Raw genomic sequence first — 11,485 nt, 5'->3', positions numbered from 1 at the left:
CGTGGCTGGTGTCTGTCTCGAGGGGGGGTGGGAGCCTCAGAATCAGGGTGGAGAGGATTTGTTTTCCCCATTTTGGATTTATTTTCCCCATTTTGGATTTATTTTCTCCATTTTGGATTTATTTTCCCCATTTTTGGGTTTTTTTTTTCTCCTAGGAGCAGCCCTGGAGGAATTTCTTGTTGTTTTCAGGGGAAGAAAAAACCCAAAAAATAATAAAGGGAGGGAAACTGAGGCACAGAGAGGTTAAAATAGGCAGAGTGGGGAAACTGAGGCAGGAAATGCTTTTCCTTTTTTTTTTCTGGAGGGGTTTCCTGTTTATTTCAGAGGAAAAAAGCAAAAAATTGAGCAGAAAAATAATTGAAAGAAGGGGAAACTGAGGCACAGAGAGATGAGAGCAGCAGAGTGGGGAAACTGAGGCAGGATCTGATTTTCCTGGAGAGAATAATGGGATTTTCCTGATTTTTTTTCCTGGTTTTCCAAGGAAAAAAATCAAAATAAACAGTGTAAAGAAGGGAAACTGAGGCACAGATAACTGAGAGCAGCAGTGGGGAAACTGAGGCAGGATCTGCTTTTCCTGGAGGGAATAATGAGATTTTCCTGATTTTTTTTCCTGGTTTTCCAAGGAAAAAAAGCAAAATAAACAGTGCAAAAAAGGGAAACTGAGGCACAGAGAGCTGAGAGCAGCACTGGGGAAACTGAGGCAGGATCTGCTTTTCCTGGAGGGACTCCTGGGATTTTCCTGATTTTTCCAGGAAAAAAAATCAAAATAAGCAGTGCAGAAAAGGGAAACTGAGGCACAGAGAGCTGAGAGCAGCAGGGTGGGGAAACCGAGGCAGGATCTGCTTTTCCTGGAGGGAATAATGGGATTTTCCTGATTTTTTTTCCTGTTTTTCCAGCAAAAAAAATCAAAATAAACAGTGTAAAGAAGGGAAACTGAGGCACAGAGAGCTGGGAGCAGCAGGGTGGGGAAACTGAGGCAGGATCTGATTTTCCTGGGTTTTTTTTCCTGGTTTTCCAGGGAAAAAAATCAAAATAAACAGTGCACAAAAGGGAAACTGAGGCAGGCTGGGGGCCCCATCCTGGTTTTTTTTTCCAGCCTTTTTTTGGGATCTGGGGGAAAGGTCAATAAAAACAAGGCCACGACCTTGGCTCTGCTCCTCAGCCTCTCTCCCACTTGGAACTCCCCCAAAATTCTGGGGTTTTTTTTTATTTCTTTGGAATTTGAATCATTTTTGGTTCCTGGCCAAGGAGGGGAAAAGTCACCCTGGGCTGGGCTGGGCTGGGAGAAAGGGGAGCTCAGAAAATCAGAGAGAGGCTCCCAGATTGCCAAAAAAAATTTAAGGAAATGCTTCCAGACTGCCCCAAAAAATTGGGGAGACGTTCCCAGGTCACCCCAAAAATTAGGGAGACGCCCCCAGTCCCTTACTGGTCACAGCACTCCCTGAAATTGTTGATTTTCCTCCTGAAATTGTTGATTTTTTCCCTGAAATTATTGATTTTTCCCCCTGAAATTATTGATTTCGACTTTTTCCACCTAAAAATTACCATTTTCCCCCCTCTCCATAAAATTTTTCCTTCCAAAATAACTTTTTTTTCTTTATAAAAACGCATTTTCCACCTCAAAAAAATCACATTTCATCCCTTTCCCTCATTTAACCCCTTTCTCCAACCCCCCTGGGGTAAAAAACACCCAAAGCTGAGGCAGAAATAGCAAAAATATTTTAAATATTTTAAAATTCGCACGAAATTCACCCAAAAAAATCCCCCAAAATTCGGGGGGGGCCCCGGCGGGCCCGGAGCAGCGGCGCCACCTGGTGGTGACAAAGGGGAATGACAGGGCAGGGGGACCCCGGTGTCACCCCAGTGTCACCAGGGGGGGGACAGGGACCCCGATGTCACCCCAGTGTCCCCAGGGGGACCCCGGTGTCACCACAGTGTCACCAAGAGGGACCCCAATGTCACCCCAGTGTCACCAAGGGGACCCCGGTGTCACCCCAGTGTCACCAAGGGGACGCCGGTGTCACCCCAGTGTCACCAGGGGGACCCCAGTGTCACCTCAATGTCCCCAAAGGGGACCCCAATGTCACTCCATGTCCCCAAGGAGGGGGGACGGGGACCCCAGTGTCACCCCAATGGGACCCCAATGTCACCACAGTGTGCCCAAGGAGGGGACAGGGACCCCAATGTCACCCCAGTGTCACCCCAATGGGACCCCAGTGTCACCCCAGTGTCCCCAGGGGGACCCCAATGTCACCCCAGTGTCCCCAGGGGGAGACAGGGACCCCAATGTCACCCCAGTGTCACCCCAATGGGACCCCAGTGTCACCCCAGTGTCCCCAGGAGGACCCCAATGTCACCCCGGTGTCCCCAAAGCGGGGAGGGGGACCCCAATGTCACTCCAATGTCCCCAAGGGGATCCCAATGACACCTGGGGGGTGCCCCCCAGATCAGTGCCCATTTTGGGAGGATCCATTCCCATTTTGGGGGGGTCAGTGCCCATTTTGGGGGGATCCATTCCCATTTTGGGGGGGTCAGTGCCCGTTTTGGGGTCCCCCCAGGTCAGTGCCCATTTTGAGGGTGTCCATGCCCAGTTTTGGGGGTACCTGCCCATTCTGGGGTCCCCCCCAGGTCAGTACACATTTTGGGGGGGGGTCCCTGCCCATTTCGGGGTGCCCCCAGGTCAGTACACATTTCGGGTTCCCCCCCCCCCCAGGTCAGTACACATTTTGGGGGGGTCCATTCCAGTTTCGGGGACCCCCCAGGTCAGTACCCATTTGGGGGGGTCCATTCCCATTTTGGGGGGGGTCCATTCCCATTTTGGGGGGGGTCCATTCCCATTTTGGGGGTCCATTCCAGTTTCGGGGTGCCCCCAGGTCAGTACACATTTTGGGGGTGTCCCTGCCCATTTTGGGGTGTCCCCCCCAGGTCAGTACACATTCTGGGGGGGTCCCTGCCCGTTTTGGGGGTCCCTGCCCCCCCAGGTCAGTACACGGCCTCGTCTCCGTTGTCGTCGCTGTCGGGCCCGAAGCTCTCGCCGTTGTCGAAGTAGGACAGAACATAGTCGGTCTCCTGGGGACAGGGGGACAGGGGGACAGGGGGACACAGGGACACAGGGGACAGAGGGGGTCAGAGGGGCACAGGGTGACACAGGGTCAGGGTTAGGGTTAGGCACAGGTGGCACAGGGGGGACAGGGGGACAGGGGGTGTCAGAGGGGACACAGGGGGGCACAGGGGGGACACGGGGGTGGCACCAGGGGGACACAGAAGGTCACGGGGGGGCACAGGAGGGACACAGGGTGAAACAGGGGACACAGGGTGGGACAGGGTGGGGACAGGGTGGGACAGGGGGACACAGGAAGGGGGCAGAAGGGGGGCAGAGGGGGACACGGGGACACAGGGGGGACACAGGGTAGGACAGGGGAGCACAGGGGGTCACAGGGGGGACATAGAGGGGGCACAGGGTGAGACAGGGGGACACAGGTGACACAGGTGACACAGGGGGCACAGGGTGACACAGGTGACACGGGCGGGGCACAGGGTCAGACAGGGGGACACAGGGTGGCACACAGAGGACACAGGGTGACACAGGGGGGGCACAGGGTGACACAGGGGGGACACAGGGTGGGACAGGGTGACACACAGAGGACACAGGGGTGGCACAGGGGGGTCACAGGGGGACACAGGGTGGCACAGGTGACACGGGGGCACAGGGTGAGACAGGGGGGGCACAGGGGTGGCACAGGTGACACAGGGGGGCAGAGGTGGGGGCACAGGGTGGCACAAGGTGAGACAGGGGGACACAGGGTGACACATGGTGACACAGGGGGGGCACAGGGTGACACCCAGGGGACACCCAGAGGACACAGGTGGGCACAGGGGTGACACAGGAGGGACACAGGGTGGGACAGGGGGGGCACAGGGGGACACAGCGGGGCACAGGGTGACACAGGTGACATGGGGGGCACACAGAGGACACAGGGTGGGCACAGGGAGAGCAAGGGTGCACAGGGTGGCACAGGGGGACACAGGGTGACACAGGGGGGCACAGGTGACACAGGTGACACAGGGGTAGCACAGGGTGGCACACAGAGGACACAGGGGGACACAGGTGACACAGGTGGGCACAGGGTGGCACACAGAGGACACGGGGGTGGCATAGGGTGGGCACAGGGTGACACAGGTGGCACAGGGGGGACACAGGGTGACACAGGGTGACACAGGTGGGCACAGGTGACACAGGTGGGCACAGGTGACACAGGGTGACACAGGGTGACACAGGTGACACAGGTGACACAGGTGGGCACAGGTGACACAGGTGACACAGGTGGGCACAGGTGACACGGGGGGACACAGGTGACACAGGGTGACACAGGTGACACAGGGGTGGCACACAGAGGACACAAGGGGGGCACAGGTGACACAGGGGTGGCACCAGGGCACCCCAAACCCCCGGGTCCCCCTCTGTGTCACCTCCTCGTGCTCCTCCTCGTCGTACTCCTCCTCCTCCTCCTCCTTCCCCTCTTCCTCCTCCTCCTTCTCCTCCTCCTCCTCGCTCGTCACCTCCTCCTCCTTCTTCTCCAGGCTCTGAGGGGAAAAAAACCCAAATCCCACCCCTGGGACACTGGGAAAATCCCTTGGGATTGCTCTGAAAAATCCCAGGAATTCTCCAAAAAAACCCCAGGAATTCTTAAAAAAAAAATCCAGGATTTGTCTGAAAAATATTCAAGGATTTCCCTAAAAAAATCCAGGATTTTTCTGAAAAATTCCTTTTGGATTTCTCTAAAAAAATCCCAGAATTTCTCTGAAAAAATCCCAGGATTTGGCTGAAAAAACCCAGGATTTTTCTGAAAAAAATCCCAGGACTTCTCTAAAAAAATCCCAGAATTTCTCTGAAAAATCCCAGGATTTCTCTAAAAAACTCCCAGGATTTCTCTGAAAATCCCTTTGGATTTCTCTAAAAAAATCCCATAATTTCTCTGAAAAATCCCAGAATTTCTCCAAAAAACCCCCAGGATTTCTCTAAAAAATTCCAGAATTTATCTAAAAAAAATCCCAGAATTTCTCTGAAAAAACCTCAGAATTTCTCTGAAAAATTCCAGGATTTCTTTGAAAAATCCCAGGATTTCATTGTTATATTTTTCATTATTATCTTTTTTCCATGATTTATCTTTTTATCTTTCCATGATTTATCTTTTTTTTCACTGATTTTCCAGTATCATTTCTGCATTCTTTAGTGCAGCATTTTAAAATGGAATATCATATTATAAAATAATAAATTGAATTTTAAAATATAATAGAGTATAATAAATAAATAAATGCTATTTTTAAATAGAATATGGTATTATAATTAGAATTTTTAAATATAATACAGTAAAATAAAGGGATAAATGGTATTTTTAAATAAAATATGGTGTTATAAATAGAATTTTAAAATAAAATACAGTAAAGTAAATAAATAAATGGCATTTTTAAGTGGAATATTTCCCCCCCTGTACCTCCAGCTTCTTGATGGCCTCCTCCTTGTCCAGGGCCACCACCTGTGCCTTGGGGACAGGGCCGGGGGGGCCTGGGGACACAGGGCACTGTCACCCCCCCCAGGGGACACCCAGGGGACACAGGGCACTGTCACCAACCTCAGGGGACACAGGGCACTGTCACCAACCCCAGGGGACAGAGGGGACACAGAGGGGACACCCAGGGGACACAGGGCACTGTCACCCCCTCAGGGGACACAGGAGGGACAGGGCACTGTCACCCCCCATAGGGGACACAGGGCACTGTCACCAACCCCAGGGGACACCCAGGGGACACAGGGCACTGTCACCCCCCATAGGGGACACAGGGCACTGTCACCAACCCCAGGGGACAGAGGGGGGGCACCGGGGACACCAGGACACTGTCACCAACCCCAGGGGACACCCAGGGGACACAGGGCACTGTCACCCCCTCAGGAGACACCCAAGGGACACAGGGCACTGTCACCAACCCCCTCAGGGACACAGAGGGGACACAGGGCACTGTCACCTCCCCAAGGGACACACAGGGGTTGTCTGGGGGGGCACAGGGACACAGAGGGGACACAGAGGGAGCACAGAGGGGACACAGGGCACTGTCACCCCCCAGGGGACACACAGAGGGGTCACCAGGCACTGTCCCCCCCCAGGGGACACCCAGGGGGTGGCAGTGTCCGGGGTCACTCACGGGCCCTGCGCGGGCGCCGCACGCGGATCCTCAGCTCCCGCGGGAGGCGCCGCCAGTCTGGGGGGACAAAAACGGCGCTGGGGGGACCCCAAAAACCCCGGGGACCCTGCAGGGCCCCTCAGGACCCCTCCCCTGTCCCCTGTCCCCTGTCCCCTGTCCCTCCCACCTGGGCTCCAGTCGATGGCGCTGTCCACGGGGCTGCAGAGCTGGTACTTGTCCGAGTAGCGCTCGATGTCTGCGGGGACACGGCAGGGGGGACACTGGGGACACTGGGGACACTCTGGGGACACACTGGGGACACACTGGGGGACTGGGGACACTCTGGGGACACACTGCAGGGGTTGGGGACACTCTGGGGACACTCTGGGGGGGATTTAGGGACACTCTGGGGGCACTCTGGGGACACTCTGGGGGGTTTGGGGACATCTGGGGGGGTTGGGGACACTCTGGGGGGATTTAGGGACACTCTGGGGGCACTCTGGGGGGTTGGGGACACTCTGGGGACAGTCTGGGGGGGATTTGGGACACTTGGGGACACTCTGGGGACACTCTCGGGGGTTGGGGACACTCTGGGGGGGTTTGGAGACAGTCTGGGGACACTCTGGGGGGGTTGGGGACACTGGGGGGGTTGGGGACACTGGGGACACTCTGGGGATTTGGGGACAGCCACCCCTGAGGACGCTCATGGGACAAACATGGGGATGGTTGATGGAGGAATAAAATGGGGGGGATAAAAATGGGAATAAATAATGGGGGGATAAAATGGGATGGAAAAATGGGAGGGAAAAAATGGGGGAGAGAATGGGAGGAATAAAACGGGGGGAATAAAATGAGGGGGAATAAAAAGTGGGAATAAAATGGGAATAAAGTGGGAGGATAAAATGGGGAGGAAGAAAACAGGGGATAAAATGGGGGGAATAAATAATGGGAATAAAATGGGGGGAATAAATAATGGGAATAAAATGAGGGAATAAGATGAGGGGGATAAAATGGGGAGGAAGAAAACGGGGGGGGATAAAACGGGGGGAATAAATAATGGGAATAAAATGAGGGAATAAATAATGGGAATAAAATGAGGGAATAAATAATGGGAATAAAATGAGGGAATAAATAATGGGAATAAAATGGGGGGGGAATATAATGGGGGGATAAAAGGGAAGGGAATAAACAGTGGGAATAAAATGGGAATGGAATGGGAGGGACACAATGGGGGGAATAAAATGAGGGGGATAAAACGGAGAGGAAGAAAACAGGGGATAAAACGGGGGGAATAAATAATGGGGATAAAATGAGGGAATAAATAATGGGAATAAAACAGGGGAATAAATAATGGGGGGGGAATATAATGGGGGGATAAAAGGGAGGGGATAAAATAGTGGGAATAAAATGGGAATGGAATGGGAGGGACACAATGAGGGGAATAAAATGGGGAGGAAGAAAACTGGGGAGATAAAATGGGGGGAATAAATAATGGGGATAAAATGGGGGGAATAAATAATGGGGATAAAATGGGGGGAATAAATAACGGGAATAAAATGAGGGAATAAATAATGGGGATAAAATGGGGGGAATAAATAATGGGAATAAAATGGGGAAATAAAATGGGGGAATAAAATGGGGGGAATATAATGGGGGGGAATATAATGGGGGGATAAAAGGGAGGGGAATAAACAGTGGGAATAAAATGGGAATGGAATGGGGGGACACAATGAGGGGAATAAAATGGGGAGGAAGAAAACTGGGGGGATAAAATGGGGGGAATAAATAATGGGAATAAAATGGGGGGAATAAATAATGGGAATAAATAATGGGAATAAATAATGGGAATAAAACAGGGAGGAATAAAATGGGGGGGAATAAATAATGGGAATAAAATGGGAATGAAATGGGGGGAACGAAATGGGGAGGAAGAAAACAAGGGGGGGATAAAACGGGGGGAATAAATAATGGAAATAAAATGGGGGGGAATATAATGGGTGGATAAGAGGGAGGGGAATAAATAATGGGAATAAAATGGGAATGGAATGGGGGGGACACAATGGGGGGAATAAAATGGGGGGAATAAAATGAGGGGGATAAAACGGAGAGGAAGAAAGCAGGGGATAAAACGGGGGGAATAAATAATGGGAATAAAATGGGGGGAATAAATAATGGGGATAAAATGAGGGATTAAAATGAGGGGAATAAAATGGGGGGGAATATAATGGGGGGATAAAAAGGAGGGGAATAAACAGTGGGAATAAAACGGGAATGGAACGGGGGGGATGAAACAGGAGGGCCGGGGAGCTCCGAGCAGCCCCGGAGCCGGGGCCGAGCCCCAGCCCCGCCCTCCCCGGGCACACGGCGGGCGGTGCCGGTGCCGCCGGTGGTGCCGGTGCCGCCGGTACCTCGGCGGGGCGCCCCCGGTTTGACGAAGTACGGCAGCCCCTTCATGGCCCGGCGCAGCTCCTGCTTCAGCGCCAGCATGTACTCGCCCTCCTCGCCCCCGGGCAGCGGCGCGGCGCGGCGCTCCAGCGCCTGCGGGGAAACCAGGGGTGGGCAGAAAAATACCATTAATGTCAGAGTTTGGTCAGAAAAATACCATTAATGTCAGAGTTTGGTCAGAAAAATATCATTAATGTCAGAGTTTGGTCAGAAAAATATCATTAATGTCAACGTTTGGTCAGAAAAATATCATTAATGTCAACGTTTGGTCAGAAAAATATCATTAATGTCAACGTTTGATCATTAAAATATCATTAATGTCAAAGTTTGGTCAGTAAAATATCATTAATGTCAAAGTTTGGTCAGAAAAATATCATTTACATGAGGGTTTGATCATTGGCTATCAGTTTTTGATCATAAAAATATCATTAACGGGAGGGTTTGATCATTAAAATACCATTAACAGGAGTGTTTGGTCAGTAAAATATCATTAACATGAGAGTTTGATCATTGACTATCAGTATCTGATCACTAAAATATTATTATCATGAGGGTTTGGTCACTGAAATATCATTAATGAGACAGTTTGGTCACTAAAATATTATTAATGTGAGGGTTTGGTCATTGGCTATGAGTGTTTGATCACTAAAATATTATTAACGGGAGGGTTTGGTCACTGAAATATCATTAATGTGAGAATTTGATCAGTAAAATATCATTAATGTGAAAGTTTGATCAGTAAAATATCATTAATGTGACAGTTTGATCATTGGCTATGAGTGTTTGGTCACTAAAATACCATTAACGTGAGGATTTGGTCACTAAAGTATCATTAACGAGAGGGTTTAGTCAGTAAAATATCATTAACGGGAGGGTTTGGTCAGTAAAATATCATTTACATGAGTATTTGATCATTGGCTATGAGTGTTTAGTCACTAAAATATCTTTAACGGGAGGGTTTGGTCGCTGAAATATCATTAATGTGAGAGTTTGATCATTGGTTATCAGCATTTGATCATAAAAATATCATTAACATGAGGGTTTGATCAGTGGCTATCAGTTTTTGATCATTAAAATGAGTATTTTAAAGTTGGCTTTTGGCAAATATGGACATGAATGTTGGGTGTGTTATGGCAGAAAGGGATGCTGTGGTAATTTTCTTAAGTAACATGGTTTAAGTTATATATATATATAATATCATACATTATAATAATAGATATTATATAATATAGATTCTAATAATATATTTTATATTATAATAATATACTATACATTATATATTATAAGTAATACAATATACATAATATATATCATATATGATACATTGTATAAAATATATAATTATTATATATTATATATTATATATTATATATGTATTACATGTAATACAATATATATTATATAAGATATGATAGATCATATATATAAGATCTCTTATTCAAAATATATAATAACAATATATTATATATCATATAGTATACCTTAGATGTAATACAATATAGATAATATATAACACATGTAATGTGCAAAATAGAACATACATAATATTCTACATATTCTATGTTATATATAATACATATTATGTATTTTAAAATGAGTTTTAAATTTTATATATAAAATTTATACTATATGTTATATACCATATACCATATATTATCTATTATGTATTTAATAATGTATATTATCTATTATATATTACCTATTATATATTAAATAAGATACATTAAATATTATACATTATATATTATATATACATGATGATGATGATGATGATTACTTTTAAAACTTTAAAAAACAACTGATAGGCGTTTTTCACCCCCAGAATTACTATTATTATTATTATTATTATTATTATTATTATTATTATTATTATTATTATTATTATTATTATTATTATTATTATTATTATTATTATTATTATTATCTCACCGGGAAGAGCGGCGCGGGCTGCAGGGTGGGCGGCGGCAGCGCGTCCCCCTTACCGATGCCCACGGCCTCCACGTTGAACGTCATCTGCCCGCGGCCCCGGCCGCGGCCCCGGCCCGCCATGGCCCCCGGTGCTCCGGTACAGCCCTCGGTGCGGTCACTCCTCGGTCCTGCTTATCCCCGGTACCGGTTCCACTCGGGGTCGCTTCTTTCCCTCCCCGCTCCTCCCCAAAGCTGCTCCCGGTGCTGGTCCCAGTCCCGGTGGCCCTCCCGGACCCGGTGTCCCCATCCCGGGCCCGATGTCCCCATCCCGGTCCCTGCGCACCACCCAGCCCCGACGGCCTCCCCCGGTCCCGGTCCCGGTGTCCCCTCGTATCCCATTCCCGGTCCCGGTGCCCCTCGTATCCCATTCCTGGTCCCGATATCCCCTCACACCCCCAGTCCCGGTCCCCCCTCATACCCCCAGTCCCGGTCCGGTCCCCCCTCATACCCCCAGGCCCGGTCCCGGTGCCCCCCCGTATCCCATTCCCGGTCCCGATATCCCCTCACACTCCCAGTCCCGGTCCCGGTGTCCCCTCATACCCCCAGTCCCGGTCCCGATATCCCCTCATACCCCCGGTCCCGGTGTCCCCTCGTACCCCCCGGTTCCGCTCCCGCTCCCGGTGCCGCTCTGCGCAAGCGCACTCGCTCCCCACGTGCGCGCAGCCGCCGTGGCCCCGCCCCGGGCAGAGGGGGCGGAGCTTTGGCGCAAGCCCCGCGCTGATTGGCGGGTCAGAATGAGGGGCGGGGCATAGAGCGGGATCACCGGAGGGGGCGGGGCCGGGGGGGCCGGGGGCGGGAACGGGGGGGGCTCCAAAAGGGGGATGAAAAACGGATGAAAAACGGATGAAAAACGGATAAAAAACGGATAAAAAACGGGATCAAAAGGGAATGA

At 49.8% G+C, this 11,485-nt stretch overlaps 1 protein-coding gene across 4 annotated transcripts; it reads right to left on the bottom strand.

The window, feature by feature from the left end:
- Nucleotides 1–1,743: 1,743 nt before the first annotated feature.
- Nucleotides 1,744–11,220, bottom strand: POLR3GL (RNA polymerase III subunit GL). Of its 4 annotated transcripts, XR_014616819.1 has the most exons (9): nt 11,190–11,220; nt 10,555–10,721; nt 8,589–8,718; nt 6,368–6,436; nt 6,202–6,258; nt 5,496–5,566; nt 4,471–4,584; nt 2,118–3,069; nt 1,744–2,055 (listed from the first exon to the last, which is right to left on the bottom strand). XR_014616819.1 is itself a non-coding variant. In XM_084223038.1 (8 exons), exons 2-8 carry the CDS (start codon nt 10,672–10,674, stop codon nt 2,983–2,985), a joined length of 648 nt encoding a protein of 215 aa, XP_084079164.1. In that variant the 5' UTR covers nt 10,675–10,721; nt 11,190–11,220; the 3' UTR covers nt 1,744–2,982. The 4 variants fall into 4 exon arrangements, 3 of the variants coding, with proteins under 3 accessions (XP_084079164.1, XP_084079166.1, XP_084079165.1); XM_084223038.1 differs by having other exon boundaries at nt 1,744–3,069; XM_084223040.1 differs by having other exon boundaries at nt 1,744–3,069; nt 11,165–11,205.
- Between the last annotated feature and the right edge of the window lie 265 nt (nt 11,221–11,485).

This window comes from Fringilla coelebs (genome assembly GCF_963513975.1).
Source record: "Fringilla coelebs genome assembly, chromosome: 29".
NCBI lineage: Eukaryota > Metazoa > Chordata > Aves > Passeriformes > Fringillidae > Fringilla > Fringilla coelebs.
The sequence above is the reverse complement of the archived record's forward strand: the minus strand, read 5'-3'. Positions and strand labels throughout refer to the sequence as shown.

Coding starts and splice junctions, on each gene's coding strand:
- POLR3GL (XM_084223038.1), bottom strand. CDS start 10,674: ATGGCGGGCCGGGGCCGCGGCCGGGGCCGCGGGCAGATGACGTTCAAC. Junction 8,719..10,554: donor AGCCCGCGCCGCTCTTCCCG/GTGAGATAATAA, acceptor GTTTCCCCGCAG/GCGCTGGAGCGCCGCGCCGC. Junction 4,585..5,495: donor AGGCCATCAAGAAGCTGGAG/GTACAGGGGGGG, acceptor TTTTCCCCTCAG/AGCCTGGAGAAGAAGGAGGA.